At 36.5% G+C, this 18,420-nt stretch overlaps 1 protein-coding gene across 7 annotated transcripts in view; it reads right to left on the minus strand.

The window, feature by feature from the left end:
• CD47 (CD47 molecule) overlaps positions 1 to 18,420 on the minus strand; it is an 81,779-nt gene that overhangs the window by 22,573 nt on the left and 40,786 nt on the right. For all 7 annotated transcript variants that reach the window (XR_015697480.1, XR_015697479.1, XM_087721432.1 and 4 more), the window contains 2 exons: positions 15,050 to 15,139; positions 429 to 530 (listed from right to left, as the gene is read on the minus strand). Coding sequence is in view for 5 of the 7 variants with exons in the window: in XM_087721432.1 (XP_087577558.1) it covers positions 429 to 530; positions 15,050 to 15,139 (192 nt within the window). In the remaining 2 variants the exon portion in view is untranslated. The remainder of the gene's footprint in view (positions 1 to 428; positions 531 to 15,049; positions 15,140 to 18,420) is intronic.

Here is an 18,420-nt window from a genome sequence, read left to right on the forward strand (position 1 = left end):
ATCTGTGGTGATTTATTAAACAAGAAAAAAAAGTATGTTTTATATAGTAAGGTAAAAATCAGCAAGGACAGGGAGAGGTACCATGACCAAATATTACATGCGCTCTGAGATACCTGTTTTTGTAATATTTTTAATAAATAAATATTTACTATTTAGCAAGAATAATATACACCCAATATATTCAAAAGATATGTTGAACATATAAAACTAGGGCAGTTACAATAATAGAATTAGAAGTAGTAATTTAATCAGGGTTAGGAATAATATCTTTAATTCACTTGGTGACATTTTGAATCTTTCATACATTAAATTGCCTGTTTTTATATAAAAATTATCACATATTGGCTATTATCAAATTCAGTCTTGCTATATGTAGCTTAAGGCCCAATTTAACTTGATGGAATACATTTATTTATTAAAATTCTTACCGTTGGCATAATAAATGGCACCAATCACAGATAAAAGTGATAGTAATACTCCTGTAACACTTAAGCCAATTTTCTTTTTTAATGGGATGTCAAACTTTGTAGCTAAAAGAAAAATAAAAGATAAAAACAACAATTAGAGACTAAACACTTAAATAAATACATGGCTTTCAAATTATGCTTTTGAACAGCATCAACTGAATATGAATGATGTATGTACGTATGTATATATAACTTTGTTTAGATTACATTCCCATATTATTTATTTATTTAGATCCAATGCTCCTGTGGTTTTACAAACTACAGGAAAAAACATGAGAGCCCACACAAAAATCAATGTACACTTCCAATGTGTTTATTTTCCTCTAATGAAATGATTTTAATCTAGTACACAATATATTTTTGCACAATATGCTTTGATTTAAAATTTAAGTCAATTTAGAAATTTATCCAGAGGTGTGGAGGAGGAGGAGGGATCTTTCTTTTCCTGGAAATGCTCTAATGTAGGGTTATTACAGTAAATCATCTGGATGGTCCTTAGAACTGTGGTTACACGTGTAAGTACAAACTGCAGCAATCTGCAGCTATTCTTTACTTGTCAGCTATTCTTTGCTGTTGCAGTGTGTTTCCCAGGCATGAACAAGGACACGGGATGATACAATGTAATGAACCTGTAACATTCACTTATTTGAATGTATAACACTTGATTCTTTCAGTGTGTGAGAACATGCACATTCTCATGAACACCAATGATGTAATGACTAACCAATTATTGTGCCTTGGAGGCTTGTTAACCAATAATGTAATAACACGTAAAGTAAGTGAGAACTAAGAAGCTGCAAATGCTATAAAAATGATGTCTCATGATTAATAAGCTGCTGTTGATTCTGTAGTTTCTGATATCCATGGAATGCTTAATGATGTTGATTCTTATGTCAATTCTGGATGCTCAATAAACTTCTGTTGGTTCAGCTATCTGTGGATTGGATTATTTTCATTTCATCGTCAGCCTCAGGACCCTAATGCAAAAAAATGGAGCAGCTGGACAGGCATCTGATAGGGTTGCTGTGACCTGAATTTCTGCATTGAGCAAGGGCTTTGGACTCAATGGCATGTATGGCCTCTTCCAACTTTATTTTTCATCTGCTTTGTAAAATTCTGAAAAGCATGGATTTAAACGAAATCCAGATCACACGTAGGTTTGGGAGGTGCAAATTGTGTATCTCCAGCTTTAAAACAATCCAGAATGAATTTTGTAAGGCAAAATAACTCTTACACTGCCAGAGATCTAATCTTAAAAAATCACACATAAGGAAGATTAACAAGAAAACAATTAAGACAACTACCTAAAAGGAAAGCTAGACAGAGGGGGGGGCACCACACCCAAAAAACAAACGTACAATTCTTAGGCATGCTTGCTCTTTGGAAGCGCACCCCCCCCCCAAAAAAATCTGTATGATCCCAATTTTGCTGTCTGTTGGGAGAGTACTTAAACCATCCTAACTAAAGCTCTCACAGGTTCTGCTGTGACATTAATCACTGAACAATTGCTATGTAACTATTTAATTGTTCCACATTTTATCTTTTTTCTTCCTTGGTGTGGTTATCTTTTACACTATTCTTTCCATTGATTTTTTTAAAAGTCTCTGGCAGAAGTCTTGGCAAGTGGGCAAGCTTTAGAAATTGATTAAACAATAAAAAATAAATACATTCAGCTTCCCCATTTATTATCCAACACTTAGCATTTCCAACTGAAATTGTCACATAACTTAGGTAGCAGTCATGGAAAAACTTAAAACAAAAAAATACAATTAAAAGCCAATTATCTAGGAAAATAGAAAAATCATGGAAAATAGAAAGGTTTTGACCCAGCACTGAACAATGCCAATGTGCATGCAAATGAAACCTTTCTGGAGAACATCAATGATATGTTGCCTCAAAAAAATCCTAGGTTCTAAAGATCGTTAGAATTACATAAGATTCCAATACCACTGTACTTGCCATTAAATTATACCTCTCTTGTCTAAATCTAGGTAAGGCTTATCGCTAGCTAACACTTGTTTTCGTTCTTATAATCCAGCAGGATGCAGTGTATCAAAGCTTGAAAGAAAGACAAGGAGAGCCAGTCTTAATGTAGGCATGAAGCTGTTAAGTATGTTAAACTAAAAAAAATTAAACAAACAAGTTTGCAAACAATTTATTGAGAAATTAATGCAAATCACCAAGGAAATATAATGATCTTGTTTATTATTTGTATGGAATGATAGCAATTGCAGTAAATATAATGAGCAACTATGACTGATATAATGAAAACATAAATGATCAATTTATAATCATTATGAATAATAATAATAATAATAATAATAATAATAATAATAATAATAATAATGAGGAAAGGCAACGTTTACCATCACTAAAAACTGTGCCCCTATCATGAAAACGGTTAATGCAGTGTTTTCAACAATTGAACCGAGATCCATCTTGGAAACAAACCAGTTAATGTACAGCGCAGCTGTAATAGTCACTAATGAACTAGGCATTAAAATTAAAGTACCTAGTCACAAAACAGAAAAAGCATCAAAGCCAAAGTGGAAAATCCGTTTGAACAAAAAATCAAAAAATTAAGGGCAGATGCTAGTAACTTAAAGAACATGCATGAGCAACGGCTTAAAAACAACAAAATCATAGATCGGCTAATCAGAAGATATAGATTGGATACAAGAAACATCAATGAAGCTGTAGAGATTGTAAAACAGCAGATAACAGCAACAGCTAGAAAAATTGAAAGATATGAGGCACGAATCATCCAATATAAACAAAATCAGCAATTTCGATCAGACCAATGGCGTTTTTATCAAAGTCTTAATGTGAATGGTGACACCAAAAGTGAAAAACCAGAAAAACAGGCCACAGTTGAATTCTGGAAAGAATTGTGGGAAAATGCAAAGGACTACAACAAGGAAGCAAAGTGGATACATGACTTTGAGAAAAGCATTGGCAACAAACAAATGCAAGTATTAGAAATAACAACTGAGATGGTCAAAAATCGAGTTAAAAAGGTAAAGAATTGGACATCACCTGGAAACGACCAATTACATGGTTTCTGGCTCAAATATCTGACCAGTTTACATGCAATATTGGCCAGGCAACTGAATGAAATTTTACAAAAGGGCCAAATTGATGAATGGTTGACAACTGGAAAAACATACTTGATTCAGAAAGATGCAACTAAAGGAACAACACCTGAAAACTACAGACCAATAACATGCTTGCCAACAACCTTCAAATTACTCACAGGCATTATTGCAGATAACATGATGGATTATTTGGAAACAAACAACATCTTGCCAGTAGAGCAAAAAGGCAACAAAAGAAGGAGCAGGGGCACAAAAGATCAGCTTCTAATTGATAAAATGATATTAGAAAATTGTAAGAACAGAAAAACGAACTTGAATATGGTCTGGATTGATTACAAAAAGGCATTTGACTCACTGCCACATAGTTGGATCATAAATGCTTAGAAACAACTGGCATTAGCAAAAATATTACATCCTTTACTGAAAAGGTGATGAAACAATGGAGAACTGAGTTGGCAGTAGGGAATGAGATCTACGGAATGGTTAATATCAAGCAAGGAATTTTCCAGGGTGATTCACTTTCACCTCTTCTCTTCATCATCACAATGATCCCACTATCAGTAATCTTAAAAAAATGAAATTAGGCTACCAAACAGCCAAAGAAGCTGAAAAAATTTCGCATTTACTATATATGGATGATTTGAAACTCTATGGAAAGTCAGAAATAGAAATCCAATCATTGACAAACACAGTCCGAGTATTCAGCACCGATATTTCAATGCAGTTTGGCATGGAAAAATGTGCCACTGTATCCATAAAAAGGGGCAAAATCACTGCATGTGAGGGAATTGAAATGCCCAATGGCCAATTAATTAAATGCAAAGAAAATGAAGCCTACAAATACTTAGGCATTCTGCAGTTGGATAACATCAAGCATGGAGAAGTAAAAACTATTGTCAGGTGAGAGTACACCAACAGAGTTAGGAAAATTTTGAAATCTAAATTGAATGGTGGAAATACAATCAAGGCCATAAATACCTGGGCAATACCAGTTATAAGATACACAGCTGGTATAGTTAACTGGACACAAGCTGATTTGGACCTTTTGGACCGAAAAACCATGAAACTAATGACAATGCACTACAGTTTACATCCACGTGGTGATACTGATAGACTATACCTGCCCAGAAAATCAGGTGGCAGAGGATTATTACAAGTGAAGCAAACAGTTGAAGAAGAAAAACATGCACTGGCTGATTATTTAAAAGAAAGTCAAGAACATCTATTAATCGAAGTGAAGAACAAAAATCTACTGAAGGCCCAACAGACGAAACAAGAATACAGAAAAGATGTGATAAAATCAAGAATGGAGAGTTGGCAGAACAAAGCACTGCATGGCCAATTCCTGGAAAAAATAAAAGATAAAGTGGACAGTGAACAAACTTGGTTATGGTTAACAACAGGTACATTAAAGAAAGAAACAGAGTCACTAATCCTGGCTGCGCAAGAACAAGCTATCCACACAAATGCCATTAAGGCCAAAATCGAAAAATCCTCTGATGATGCCAAATGCAGACTTTGCAAAGAAGCTGATGAAACTGTTGATCACATACTCAGCTGCTGTAAAAAAATCACGCAGACTGATTATAAATTGCGGCACAATTCAGTAGCACAAATGATCCATTGGAATTTGTGCAAAAATTATAATATTAAAACAGCAACAAACTGGTGGGAACATCAGCCTGAAAAAGTCACCAAAAATCAGATGGTCAAGATCTTGTGGGATTTCCGTATACAAACAGACAAAATACTGGCGGATAACACCAGACATCACACTGGTTGAGAAAAATAAGGTCACAATCATAGACATCGCAATACCAGGTGATAGCAGGGTCGCCGAGAAGGAACATGAAAAAATTGCAAAATACCAGGACTTGAAAATCGAAATTCAACGACTATGGCACAAACCAGCAGTGATAATTCCAGTGGTAATTGGCGCACTGGGTGCTATTCCAAAAGCACTGGAATTACATTTAAAACAGTTAAAAATTGACAAAATCACCATCAGTCAAATGCAAAAAGCCGCACTGCTTGGATCTGCACGCATATTACAAAAATACGTTACGACGTCCTAGGCCCCTGGGTGGGACCTGACTAGTAACCAATGCCAAATCCAGCAAAACAACTGGCCGCTGTGATACAATTGTATAATAATAATAATAATAAATCTACAGATACACTCATGATTTGTGACTCATAATTTGTGGCTGTAACTCTTTAAGTAGTTTATAACTCTTGTATAAATGGAGGATATGAAAATAACAAACGAAATGGTGCAAAGACAGTGAAGAAAAGTGAAGAACTGGAGGGCACCTGGACCAGATGATTAAAGGCACTTACAATTGTGCACAACAGCCCAAATGAACCAGATCTTAAAAACACCTGAAAATGGTGAATGGATGACAACTGGAAGGACATTTTTGATCCAAAAAGATAAAGAAAAAGGAAAGGATCCTGGAAACCATAGGCCAATCACCTGTTTGCCAACAATATACAAGCTCCTTACTGGTATCATTGCAAACCAAATTTATGGATACTTGGAAAGAAATAACTTGCTTCCTGTAGAACAGAAAGGATGCTGCAAAAATTCAAGAGGAACAAAGGACCAACTGCTAATTGACAAACTAATCCTAAAGAATTCAAAGAAAAGACCAACCAACCTGTTCGTGGCTTGGATAGACTATAAGAAAGCATTTGATTCAGTTCCCCATAGCTGGATCAAGAAATGCCTGAAAATCTTTGGCATCAGCAGCAACATACAAAAATTCATGGAAACTTCAATGAACCTCTGGAAAATGAAGCTTATAGCTAATGAAGAAGTACTGGGCGAAGTTGAAATTAAACGAGGCATTTTCCAAGGTGATTCCCTTTCACCCCTACTTTTTATACTCTCAATGCTACCACTGACAATCATTTTAAAGAAGATGAACTATGGATATGAATTTGTAAAGAAAGGACTGAAAATTTCGCACTTGGTGTACATGGATGATTTGAAGCTGTTTGGTAAAACAAAAGCTGAACTCAATTTATTAATTGAAAGCACAAAAGAATTTAGCCAAGACATTGGTATGCAGTTTGGAATTGACAAATGTGCAACAATGGCAACCAAAGCAGGCAAGGTCATAGAAGATGATGGAATAGAACTTGAGAATGAAGAAATGATAAAGGCAGTAAAACCAGAAGAGGGCTACAAATACTTGGGAATTTTAGAGGCCTCTGACTTAATGCATAATAAAGTCAAGGAATTAACTTCAGCCAAGTACATTCGACGAATTCGCAAGATATTAAAAGTCCAAATTGAGTGGAGGAAACATCATAAAAGCCATAAATACCTGGGCTATACCTGTGATTCGATACTCTGCAGGAATAATTGACTGGACCCAGATGGAGTTGGACAATTTGGACAGAAAAACAAGGAAGCTTATGACAACGAATCATGCTTTACACCCTAAAAGTGATGTTGACCGATTATATCTACCAAGAGCAGAGGGTGGTCGAGGACTTCTACAAGTAAAACAGACTGTGGAAGAAGAAAAACACACCTTGAATGATTACATCCAGAAAAGTGAAGAACTAATGATTAAGGAAGTAAATAAAGGAAACCTTTTAAAGACAACTAAGTCAAAAGCTGAATATAAGAACGAAATAATTGAGAAGCGAGCTGAAAATTGGAAAAACAAAGCTATGCATAGCCAATACTTGAAAAGTATTGAAGGCAAAGCTGACCAAAAGCTAACTTGGAACTGGTTAAATCAGGAGCACTGAAAAAAGAAACGAAGGCTTTATTTTGGCAGCTGAAGAACAAGTCTTAGCCACAAACTGCATGAAGGCAAAAATTCAACATGTTACCAGCAACAGCAAATGTCGCCTCTGTAATGAGAAAGATGAGACAATCGACCACTTGATCAATGGGTGCAGGAAAAATTCACAAACTGACTACCTACAATGCCATGACCACGTTGCTAAGATCATTCACTAGAAATTGTGCCAAAAGTTTGGATTTGAGTGCAGCAAAAACCACTGGAAACATCAGGTTCAGAAGGTTTTAGAGAATGAGAAAGTCAAGATCTTGTGGGACTTCAGAATTCAGACTGACAGGCACTTGGCCCACAACACACCTGACATAACAATAGTTGAAAAGAAAAAAGTATGGTTCATTGACATTGCAATACCTGGAGATGCACAAATTGAAGATAAACAGCAAGAAAAAATCACAAAGTACCGGGGCTTGCAAATTGAAGTTGAGCGACTATGGAAAAAGAAATTGTGCTTTCTCCCAATTGTAATTGGAGCCCTTGGAGCAATACCCAAAGGGCTACCTCGCTTTTTGGAAATTTTAAATTTATCAAACTTGAACATTCTGATTCTACAAAAAACCACCCTACTTATATCCTCAGTTCCTAGGTCCTTGGTGAGGATTTGAGCTATTGAGCTACCAACCAGCCCCAAAGGCTGTGAATCTCACCAAAGATTAACCACATAATAATAGATCTACAGACACACTCATGATTTGTGACTGATACAGCTGGAAAGGCTGTAACTCTTTAAGTAATTCATAACTCTTGAACTTTAAATAGTTTATAAGCCACTGTGCTATTCCATTAAAGGCAGGAACTGAGATCTAGGTTGGGAAAAGAGAGTCCCTCCTCCCATCTTCATCCAGTCCAAACTATCCTGGGATACTGTAGAAGTTTATTGGTTTGACTCGGGATTTGGATTTTCCGCCTAAAAGCCTTGGGAGAACTGGAATCACTACAATAAAGCTGTCAAAGATACAAAATCATGGGTGCTTTCCTATTTTTAAACAGTTTCCTCCACCTCATTTAGCTTTATCTTTGCTTCCTTTCCTTGTCTTTCTGTTTAATTGTATGATCTGTTTAACGTTTAAAGATTTCTAGGTCAAAATATAATACAAAGTTCCTATAAATGGAGCCACAATGGAGCTTGTTTCATCACTGGTATTTACTTAATTTCCTGTAAACTGCTTCTGGTACATGAGTCACTTGCTCTTTGCAAGCAAGTCTGGACTTTTTATGTTGTCATGGTTATGATTACAGGATCAAAGCTACAATACCTTGTACTTCCCTCAAATAAAGGCAGCTTGAGTTACAAGATGTTAATATTGTGAAATTTACTTCAACTGAATTTGGTTGGAACTGTTAATGTTAATAAATACCTCAGACTAATTTACGCTGGTTTGAATGAAATATTGCATAAGGCAGACATACAGTAGTACAGGTTAATTTAAAATATTTATTTTCTAAAATATAAGATTCGTATCACTGATTTAAACAAAGATTCTAATTTGAAAGAAAGACATAGGGAAATCAATATTGCCACTATATGGCGTTCATGATATTTTTTTTTTGCAATGTACTTCAAATTATGAAACATGTTTTTTCCTATATTTTATACTAGCAAATTATTGCTTACTAGAGATAACCTATCCAAACTCCCTTAACTAACAGGATTTCCCCAACAGCAATGCAAGTCTGCCTTTTTTACCAGCAAAAGCAAGGCTTTTTAAATGGACTATTCCAACTAGTGGTTGTTAAGGTCATGTAGCTCCTAAAGAGAGGTATTTGGAATTACCGAACACTATTACCAACCATTCTTATTTTTGCCAGAAGCACTTTTAACAAACTGGCCATTTCTATTCTAGACACTACAATTTCAGATATTGCATGAACCAGGAAACTCAGCACGATTTTTGATATGTACGAGAAAATACACCTTATAAATCAATATTATCGCTGTAGCTGTTGCACAAGGCGAAAAAACACAGCATGGTTTTTGATATATAGAAAGCAATCAGTTCTAAAGAACAACTTTTAACAAATGAAAAGCTACTAATAATTTCTTTCTACAACCTATTTTTTAGATGTTTTTCTTGCCTTTATAAATTCTTATAAATGACTCAAGGTGGCAAACATAACTAATGCTCTTTCCTCTTCCTATTTTCTCCGCAACAGCCCAGTGAGGTAAGATGTGACTGGCCCAGAGTCATCTTTTATGCCTACGACAGTCTCCTGATTTCTAGCCTGGTATCTTAACCATTGGAACTGGATTTTTTTTTTGAAGAAATGTTTGAAAATTAAAGTCATATGGATGTGGTACATAACACCACGTAAATTAAATCAAATAGATGACAAATATACAAATATTTGTTGGAGGTGCAAGAAAGAGGTCGGAACATATAAACATATGTGGTGGATTTTGATAGTGCACAAAAAATATGAGACATAGTATTTAGAGAAATTAGAGCACTTTTGAATGTAAATGTAGATATGTCACTGAGGATTGCATTACTGTTGCTGGTGGAAAAACCGGATATAAATGAAACAAAAAAGGAATTAATTGTAAATTTGATAACGGCAGCTAGATTAGTGATGGGTAAATATTGGGGACGAAATTGGAATATTCAAAGAAATGAGTGGTGTAATGAAATTTGGAGTATGGTAACAAATGATAAATTAACAATAGAAATTAAATTTAAAAAAGGGATGATTAAAGCAAACAACATAATGAAATATGAGGGGATTTTATAAAAATAATATTAGTGAAAGGCAAAGGGAATAAACCTACTCAAGAATTGTGCCCTTGGAGGGCACAAGGGCAGAATTGGAATATATTGTATATCTTTTAGTTGTTATAGAAGAAGAAATATAAGGAAAAATTGTCTCAGGGAAGGGTGAACTATAATATTTGTATTTTCCCCCTTTTTTGAATTTAGCTTCATATGTACTATGTTTGCATTATTTGTATTTAAAATAAAAAAATATTTTTAAAAAAGAAATGTTTGAAAACAGTTTTATATTGATTTACATAATCAGTGTGCCATGAAGTAAGGCCAGTAGGTATAGAGTTAGCATCTTCAAGAAAGATTATACTGCACAGATATAAGAAAAATATAAAGCAATTAAGTTATTATACAGTTAACATCATAATTAATAAACCTAAATATTATAGCAAAATAATTTGCTACTGCCTTGGATATAAAGATTTGTGACTCACATTTTAAATTTCTTTAATGTCTACAATGGATTGTATTAGTGTGTTAAGATATTTTAAATGATAAAAGTATTATAAATACAGTAGCTTTTTAAGAGCTCCACTTACTGTATGAACCAAAAGCAAACCGTATCTTTTTATTTTAGATTTATGTTTTATAATATTCTTAACACGCTGTTTTCTGTACCATTTGGTGCTCCTAGTGCAGTACAGCGTACTTACTACAGTGCAAATAAAAATAGTAAAATAGCCAGCACAGAGAAATTTATTTATTTAATTTGTGTGCCATCCATCTCACCACAAAGTTTACAAATATTTCTAAGTAAATTGGAGAAGAATATTATTTAGTAAGTAAAATAAAAAACTTGTTCTTTCTCATATATGCTACCAATTAGAAATATGATTCAGTATAGAATGAAAAGTATATTAAGATTGGCCATAAAATTTTCACTCAGAGAACTAAGTGAACATTTCCAACAACTGGGATTGAAGATTAGCTTTATTTTTTCTTTTTTTTCATCAGCAACCTGATTTAAATGATACCTTTCATTTTGATATTTGGAGTTAATGCCACATCATTCTACTTAATCTCTATTGATTCCATATAGATAGGAAGGATTACTATGATTTTTGCCATAAAATCAGATTTCACGCATAGGGATTACGTAGACAAATCTATGCAGTTTTTAGACAACATTTTTGGAAGTGCCATTGGTATCTATCTAAGGCTGAGAGAGAGTGACTGGCCCAAAGTTAACCAGTTTCTAGTTTCTCTGCCTATGACAAGACTAGAACTCTGGCTTCTGCACTCCTATTAACCCTTTAACTACTGAACCAACTGAGCTCTCATGAATATGCTTATTCCATCTTTAATAAAAATTACCACAGGATTTACAATATAAATCTATTTACAAAATAAGCAAAAATTATATTAAGGAAGACATTCTTACTTAATGTTGATAAAATGATAACATAAACATAAAAATGTATCCAAGATTAAAACAAAAGAGGTTCAAAGTAAGTTATCTTAAAGAAAGCATTAAGCATTAGATTGCCCCCACCCAAAACTCTTTCAGAAGGCACTGAAGACGTGGTTCTGCCAGCAGACCAGGGGAACCCAAAGCAGGATGGAGCACATTAAATGGTTTGTATGAATGTGTGTTGTTGCTGGGGTGGGGGTTATTATTTTACTAATCTATTATTTTATTATTATACTTTTTATTTCTTTCATATAATTTTTATATTAGTGTTAAGTCGTGTAAGAGTGGGGAACGACTAGCACATGTGTGCACAGAGAACTTTTACCTTACCTTAAGCCCCCCTTGAGTCGCCATGTGTGAGTAGGGGGCAATATAAATTTTCTTAAATAACCAAATAAAGAAATCTTATCTTCCCCTGATATGATGTGATGATGGAATTCTGTTGGTTATACTTTTTCTGTTTTAATGGAATTTTTTGTGAACCACCCAGGATTAGCATGTATAAGACAGGCAGCTAAATAAATAATTGTTCAGCTTGTTTATAACATCAAATATAAATCGTATGATACAAAAATACTGAAACACATTAATCTGATCTAATAAGAGAGCCCTCGTATTCACAAAACAATCTGTAGTCCCAATGATAGAGTAGGAAAATCCTCAGACTATGAACCTTCATTTAACTGTAAATGAACAGCTCCTTCAATCCCTACAAATTCAAAGTAATTATGATGGCTTTATGATCATTATTTACTGACTAAACTCTATTTCTTTCCCATAAGGTAAAGGTAAAGGTTCCCCCACACATGTGTGCTAGTTGTTTCTGGCTCTAGGGGGCAGTGCTCATCTCTGTTTCAAAGCCAAAAAGCCATCGCTGTCTGGTCACCTCCATGATCATGTGGCCGGCCTGACTAAATACCGAAGGTGCACGGACCATTGTTACCTTCCCACCAAAGATGGTCCCTATTTTTCTACTTGCATTTTTACATGCTTTCGAACTGCTAGGTTGGTAGAAGCTGGGACAAATAATGGGAGCTCACTCCATTATGTGGCGCTTAGGGATTTGAATTGCCAAACTGCCGACCTTTCTGATTGACAAGCTCAGTGTCTTAGCCACTGAGCCACCACATCTTATCTTTCCCATATCTCTCCCATAGAAAGATATAAATGTAGTATTTACTTAAACTGGAGGAAAATATACAGTAAATAAAGCAAAATCTATGTTTGGATGATATCATTTTATAAGTATGACATGAAAATATAAACTAAATGGCATAGCTAAAAACCTTGTAGAATAGATTTTTATCGAATATCAGAATTTTTTTAAAAAAATAAATGAACAATAGTCTCCTCACACTATGTTTTGAAGCTAGATATGAAACAATTTTTCCAGTTCCCAATCTAAAGAAACAAGTTTTATCATTAATAACATTAAAAGCCATTAAGATATGAAGCTGAAGCAAGAGAATTACAGTTGGTCCTTCCTTCTTGCCTACTTTTCTGCCTGCCTATTAAAGTACCATGTTTCCCAGAAAATAAGAGAGGGTCTTATTTTCTTTGCCCCCCCCCCCAAAATAAGTGCTTGGCCTTATTTTCGGGGAGGCCTTATTATTTTTGAGGTGCAGGAGGCAGCGAACGTGGTCACCTAAAGGCTGCTGCTGTGTTGCAATATTTTCAGGGAGGGCTTATTTTAGCGCATCCGCTCAAAAGCCCAATTGGACTTATTACCTGGGGAGGTCTTATTTTCGGGGAAACAGGGTAGTACCTGATCAAAGTTCTAGCATACATCTTAATTTCATCCATAAATCCTTAGAAATGTATATCATAGGATACTTTGTAGCATATAAGTAAGTTATATTACATCAGGTAATAGTACCACTGCTTTCAGTGAAACAGTAGTTACTTATTAGATCTTCAGGATCACACCCTTTTATATGTTATTAGAAGCCTGAAAATTCAGGATTGCAAAAGAATATATACATCTGGATGCAAAAGAATATATCTATCTGGATGGTTGCAAATTTGAAATAATATTGTATAAAAAAATTACATAAATATAAAAATAAATAATAAAAATAAAATTTGCCCAGACTTATGTGTAAATATTATCATATTAAAATATGAAGCCTATTTTGAATTATGTTCCAAAATATTCCATGTTTTATGGGGATTTTAATACCTCAGGAAAATGGATGCTATCTATACCTCTGGTTGGGGGCTGTGACAAAGAAACTACCATGCTTCCTGGGTCCCACACAATGGCAACATTTAATAGAAGGGATCTAGAGAGAAGGGGCAGTAGTAGCAAGCATATTAGGTAGGCAGAAACAATGGGAGACCTGCAGTACCTGAGGTGATCTCCAGTTATCTCAGGCACGGGGCATAGCAAAAAGAATTATATTAAGAAACTAACAAGACTCCCAGAGTGCACTAGACTATCTATGACAGTGTTTCTCAACCTTGGTGATTTTAAGTCCTGTGGACTTCAACTCCCAGAATTCCCCATAGCTGGCTGGGGAATTCTGGGAGTTGAAGTCCACAGGACTTAAAGTCACCAAGGCTGAGAAACACTGATCTATGACAAATGATCATTAAACCTTTAAAGAACTCTACTAACTTCTTCACTTCAGGTGGCAACCTGTTCACATAGCTCATACAGTTAGGCAATTCCTACTGAACGTAGCCTGAAGCACTTTTCATTGGTTCTGGTTTTGCCTTGTGCACAAAGTACGGTAAGTCTACTCTCTTTTCAATATGACATTCAGTTCTTCAAACAGAAGTAGAACCATTCATTAGCATTATTTGGGCATGATCACTCAACCAAGTCTTTTTAACAATAGGACCCTCTTGTCCACATTTTACCATTTTATTAAGGAAAATTTCATTCAAGATACTGTTGAAGACCAAGAACTGAGGTCCAAGTACTCTCAACAAAATTCTCCTAATCTCCTAATCTAGTAATTCTATAAAGTAAATGGATTTGCTCTGGCATTGCAGAAGACACATACTGATTCCTTCTCATTGTAGCATATCTATCAAAGTTCAGAAACATATTGCTTTTATATTATTAATATAAAACTTAATTTATAGAAATAATGACATTAAAAGAAATGACATTTTCTACAGAATGATAGTTGTTTGTATTCAATTTGTGTCACTCTATGGCCAAATGCTGAACACCCACAGCCAAGTACAAACTTTTTTTTTAGTGCAGAGTGTTATAGAAGGTATTAATAAATACTCATAGATGTCACAAATGAAAGGGTAGCAGTTTTTAATTAATTACAGTGTCACCTTTTATTCTGTTATTTCCGCAGTCAAAAAAACATTAGTAAGCAATTACACAAACTGCTCAAAATGAAGATGCTTACATAAGTTTTTAATCATGTAAAGCACAAACTTCTTTTGCATTATTCCATACATATTCCAAACATACACACATTAACAAACTTTATTGATATCAGTATTAATAAAGAAAAAGGAATTTAGTACTTACCTACTGTAGCGAACTGGCACCAGTACAAAATAACAATCACTATTATGATGGAAATGATAGAGTACCGCTCCATAGGCTGAAACCAAGGTTCTATAAACAAAACAAACACAGTACAGCTTCAGGAATGAGTGCATATTTATAATATCTTTCACATTATTTTTGTGCTGACCATTTAGACATTTCTTTATCATTATAGCAAAAAAAAAGCCAAATTATTTACAGTACAATTGTTATAGTTTCCACATTAAAAGCATAGTACAATTGAGTATTTCTTGATATCTTAAATAACTTCTGTTAGCAGATTCTTCATCTAACTAGCAGTGTCCTATATTTAGAGGGCAAGGTTTCTTCAAATCATTCATCCTGAAATGTGCCACTCCTCTACTATTGTCTGCCTATCCACGACAATAAACATACTTAAATCTAATAAACTTGTGTTTATTACATTCAATTTACAACTTTTGTGATTTCCAGCATAATGTAAGTAAGAGCAGTTACTAAAAATGTAAGCAATACTGAAGGACTGGCAGCACGTAACAATACCTTTGGCATCTGCAAGTGGCATTTGAAAAATATTCTCAGAATAGGTCACAACGAAACCAAGATGAGCAAGCTCATAAAACAAAGTGGACCTTTGTCCTAACATGCAATCTATTGCAGACAAAAGCAAGGCTTAATAAAACAACTCAATTTGTCATTTCTATTGCCTTAGTTCAAACCATGGAACAACTCAGTCTTTTGGTTGTGTTTCAAATTATCATGCTAGCACTATCATCAGAGGTGGGTTGCTCCTTGTTTGGCACAGATCAGGCAAATCAGTAGTGGCGGCGGTGGGAGGCTCCACTCACCCGCTTCTGCACATGTGCAGAAGCATTGTGCATGCACACAAGCATGGGCGAACTGGGAGTGCAGGGACTTGCGACCCACTTCTGACTATCATCCTGAAGTTTTGGAAATCTGTCCCCAACATTCTTGCACATTTTTATTTCCTTCACTTTCCTGCCCAGTCACAGACTTTTCTTATGAGAATTAGCATACTACATTCTATTAATTGCAACTATTGCATCCCAGAGGCTTTGTAATTTTCCACTTGTGACCTTAAACTGTAACTGTAATCTTTTGTCATGGCTTTAAAAAGCACTTTCAATAAATATTTGGATGTAAATATAAAAAAACCAGTCACATACTTTTTGGCTGCAAACTGTGGTCTGCAGAAAGGGCTACCTTCTTAGATTCTTATTTAAAATCTAAAAATTATGAGGGTACCCAAAAGTGTTACTTTTTGCTATTTTCTATAGCATTAGTGAGACTGTACTCTTTATTTCAAAGGCTCTTTTGAAGACTGTAGAAATAAAACTTACTATAAGCATGTCCTATTTTTATCTATTTGTATATTAGTTTATATAGTTGATACGGTCAAATGACTTAATCAATAAAGACTATATTCCCTTCCCTTCCCTTCTACAATTTCAACAAGGGAATGAAAACATACCTTCTTACCTGAACGTTGTTTCTCATGGATCAGCAGGACGGCTCAGAAGTGGGTATTCTCATGCTCTGATTGGTCCAGAGACTGAGTCAATAATTCTGAAGCCACACCTATGACTCTCCTCTTCCTTGGCCCCAGTTTAACAAGGACATAGCATCAAGGATGTCAAACAAATAAGGGAAGACAAACAAGGGAGCTTCTCCCCACCAACTAGCTAACAACCAGCTCCAACCATTGGGAGGGACCTGAGCCATCCTGCTGATCCATGAGAAACAACGTTCAGGTAAGACAACATATGTTCTCCATAGATGTAGCAGGATGGCTCAAGAGTGGGACGTACCAGAGTTAACATCCTGATGGGTGGGTCACTAAGACTGTTCTGTCCATCTGGATGAGTGTACTTGCTGAAGCACTCTGCGGCCAAACTACACATCCGCTGATGCAAATGCATCCAGCCGATAGTGCCAAATAAATGGAAACGGTGATGTCCAGGGCGCTGCTCTGCAGATATCCTCTATGGGGACACTGGTACTCCAGGCAGCTGAGGTGGCAGCACTCCTTGTGGAATGCACCGTTATTCCTTCTGGGACTGGAGGTGGTGTGCCTTGTAGGCCCTCACAATTGCACCTCTTAACCACCTTCTGATTGTGGACGGGGATACCCTAGCCCCCAAGAAGGAAAGCTGGAAGGAGACAAAAAGAGCCTCCAATCTTCGGAACAGGGCTGTCCTTTTCAGGTATATTTGTAGAGACCTACGGACATCGAATCTAAGCCACTGACATTCCCTCTCCCCAGATGACCCCAGGCAAAGGTCCGGGAGGACCATCTCCTGAGATCTGTGGAAAATAGAATTGACCTTTGAGAGGAAGGTTTGGTCCAATCGAAAAACCACTCTGTTCTCGTAGAAGATGCATAGGTGAGGTTGTGAGGAAAGTGCCCTGAGTTCCGAGATGTGCCTAGCTGAGGTGACCGCCACCATTAAGCATTAGGAACTGGAGTGAGACTGTTCTAATGTGCTCAAATGGTTCGCCCACTAGGGCTTGTAGAACTGTGGGGAGATCAAATGAGGAGAACCTGTGGACCACCAGGGGCCACAAATTGGAGGCCCCTTTCAGGAAACGACAGTTGATCAGCTGTTGGGTTAAGGGTGGAAGATGACCATCTCCCAGAACTGTGGATAGTGCGGCCACCTGGCGATGGAGTGTGTTATGCAATAGGCCTCTCTCAAGGCCATCCTGCAGAAACTCCAGAACCTGTGGTGGGAATGCTACAATGGGATCGATGACCTTCCCCACGTACCACCTAGCAAACACCGACCAAATCACGTTGTAGATGTGAGTTGTCGAGTCCTGGAGGCCTTGATGGTCGAGATCATCCTATCTGAAATGTTGGCCACCCTCAGGATCTGCCTTTCATGTGCCAGGTGGTCAGCTGGAACAACTGGGGCTCCGGGTGGAGCAGGACCCCCTGACACAAGACAATTTTATCCCGAGGAATCCTCCATGGGGGGAGACTGACAGGCGGAAGAGGTCCACAAACCAGGCCCTCCTGGGCCAGTGTGGAGCCACTAGTAACACCTCTGGCCCTTCTGCCTCCAGCTTTCTGATAACCCCTGGGAGGAGTGGGAGGGGAAGGAAGGCATAGAGAAGGCCTGCCAGCCAGCGGCAACAGAATACATCTATGTCCTCTGCTCCATGTATCAGGAACCGGGAAAAGAATCGTGGGAGCTGAGTGTTCACCAGTATCGCAAAAAGGTCGACCTCTGGCATCCCAACTTCCCATGGTCTACCATGGCCCTGCTGAGCCAATCGGCCTGTATATTCGCCATTCCCGAGATGTATTCCGCCACAATCGATGCCAGGTGTCTCTCCGCCCACGTGCT

This window comes from Thamnophis sirtalis, unplaced genomic scaffold, assembly GCF_051295495.1.
Source record: "Thamnophis sirtalis isolate CommonGarterSnake01/CBP01778 unplaced genomic scaffold, rThaSir2_p1.2 scaffold_8, whole genome shotgun sequence".
In the NCBI taxonomy this organism is placed as follows: Eukaryota; Metazoa; Chordata; class Lepidosauria; order Squamata; family Natricidae; genus Thamnophis; species Thamnophis sirtalis.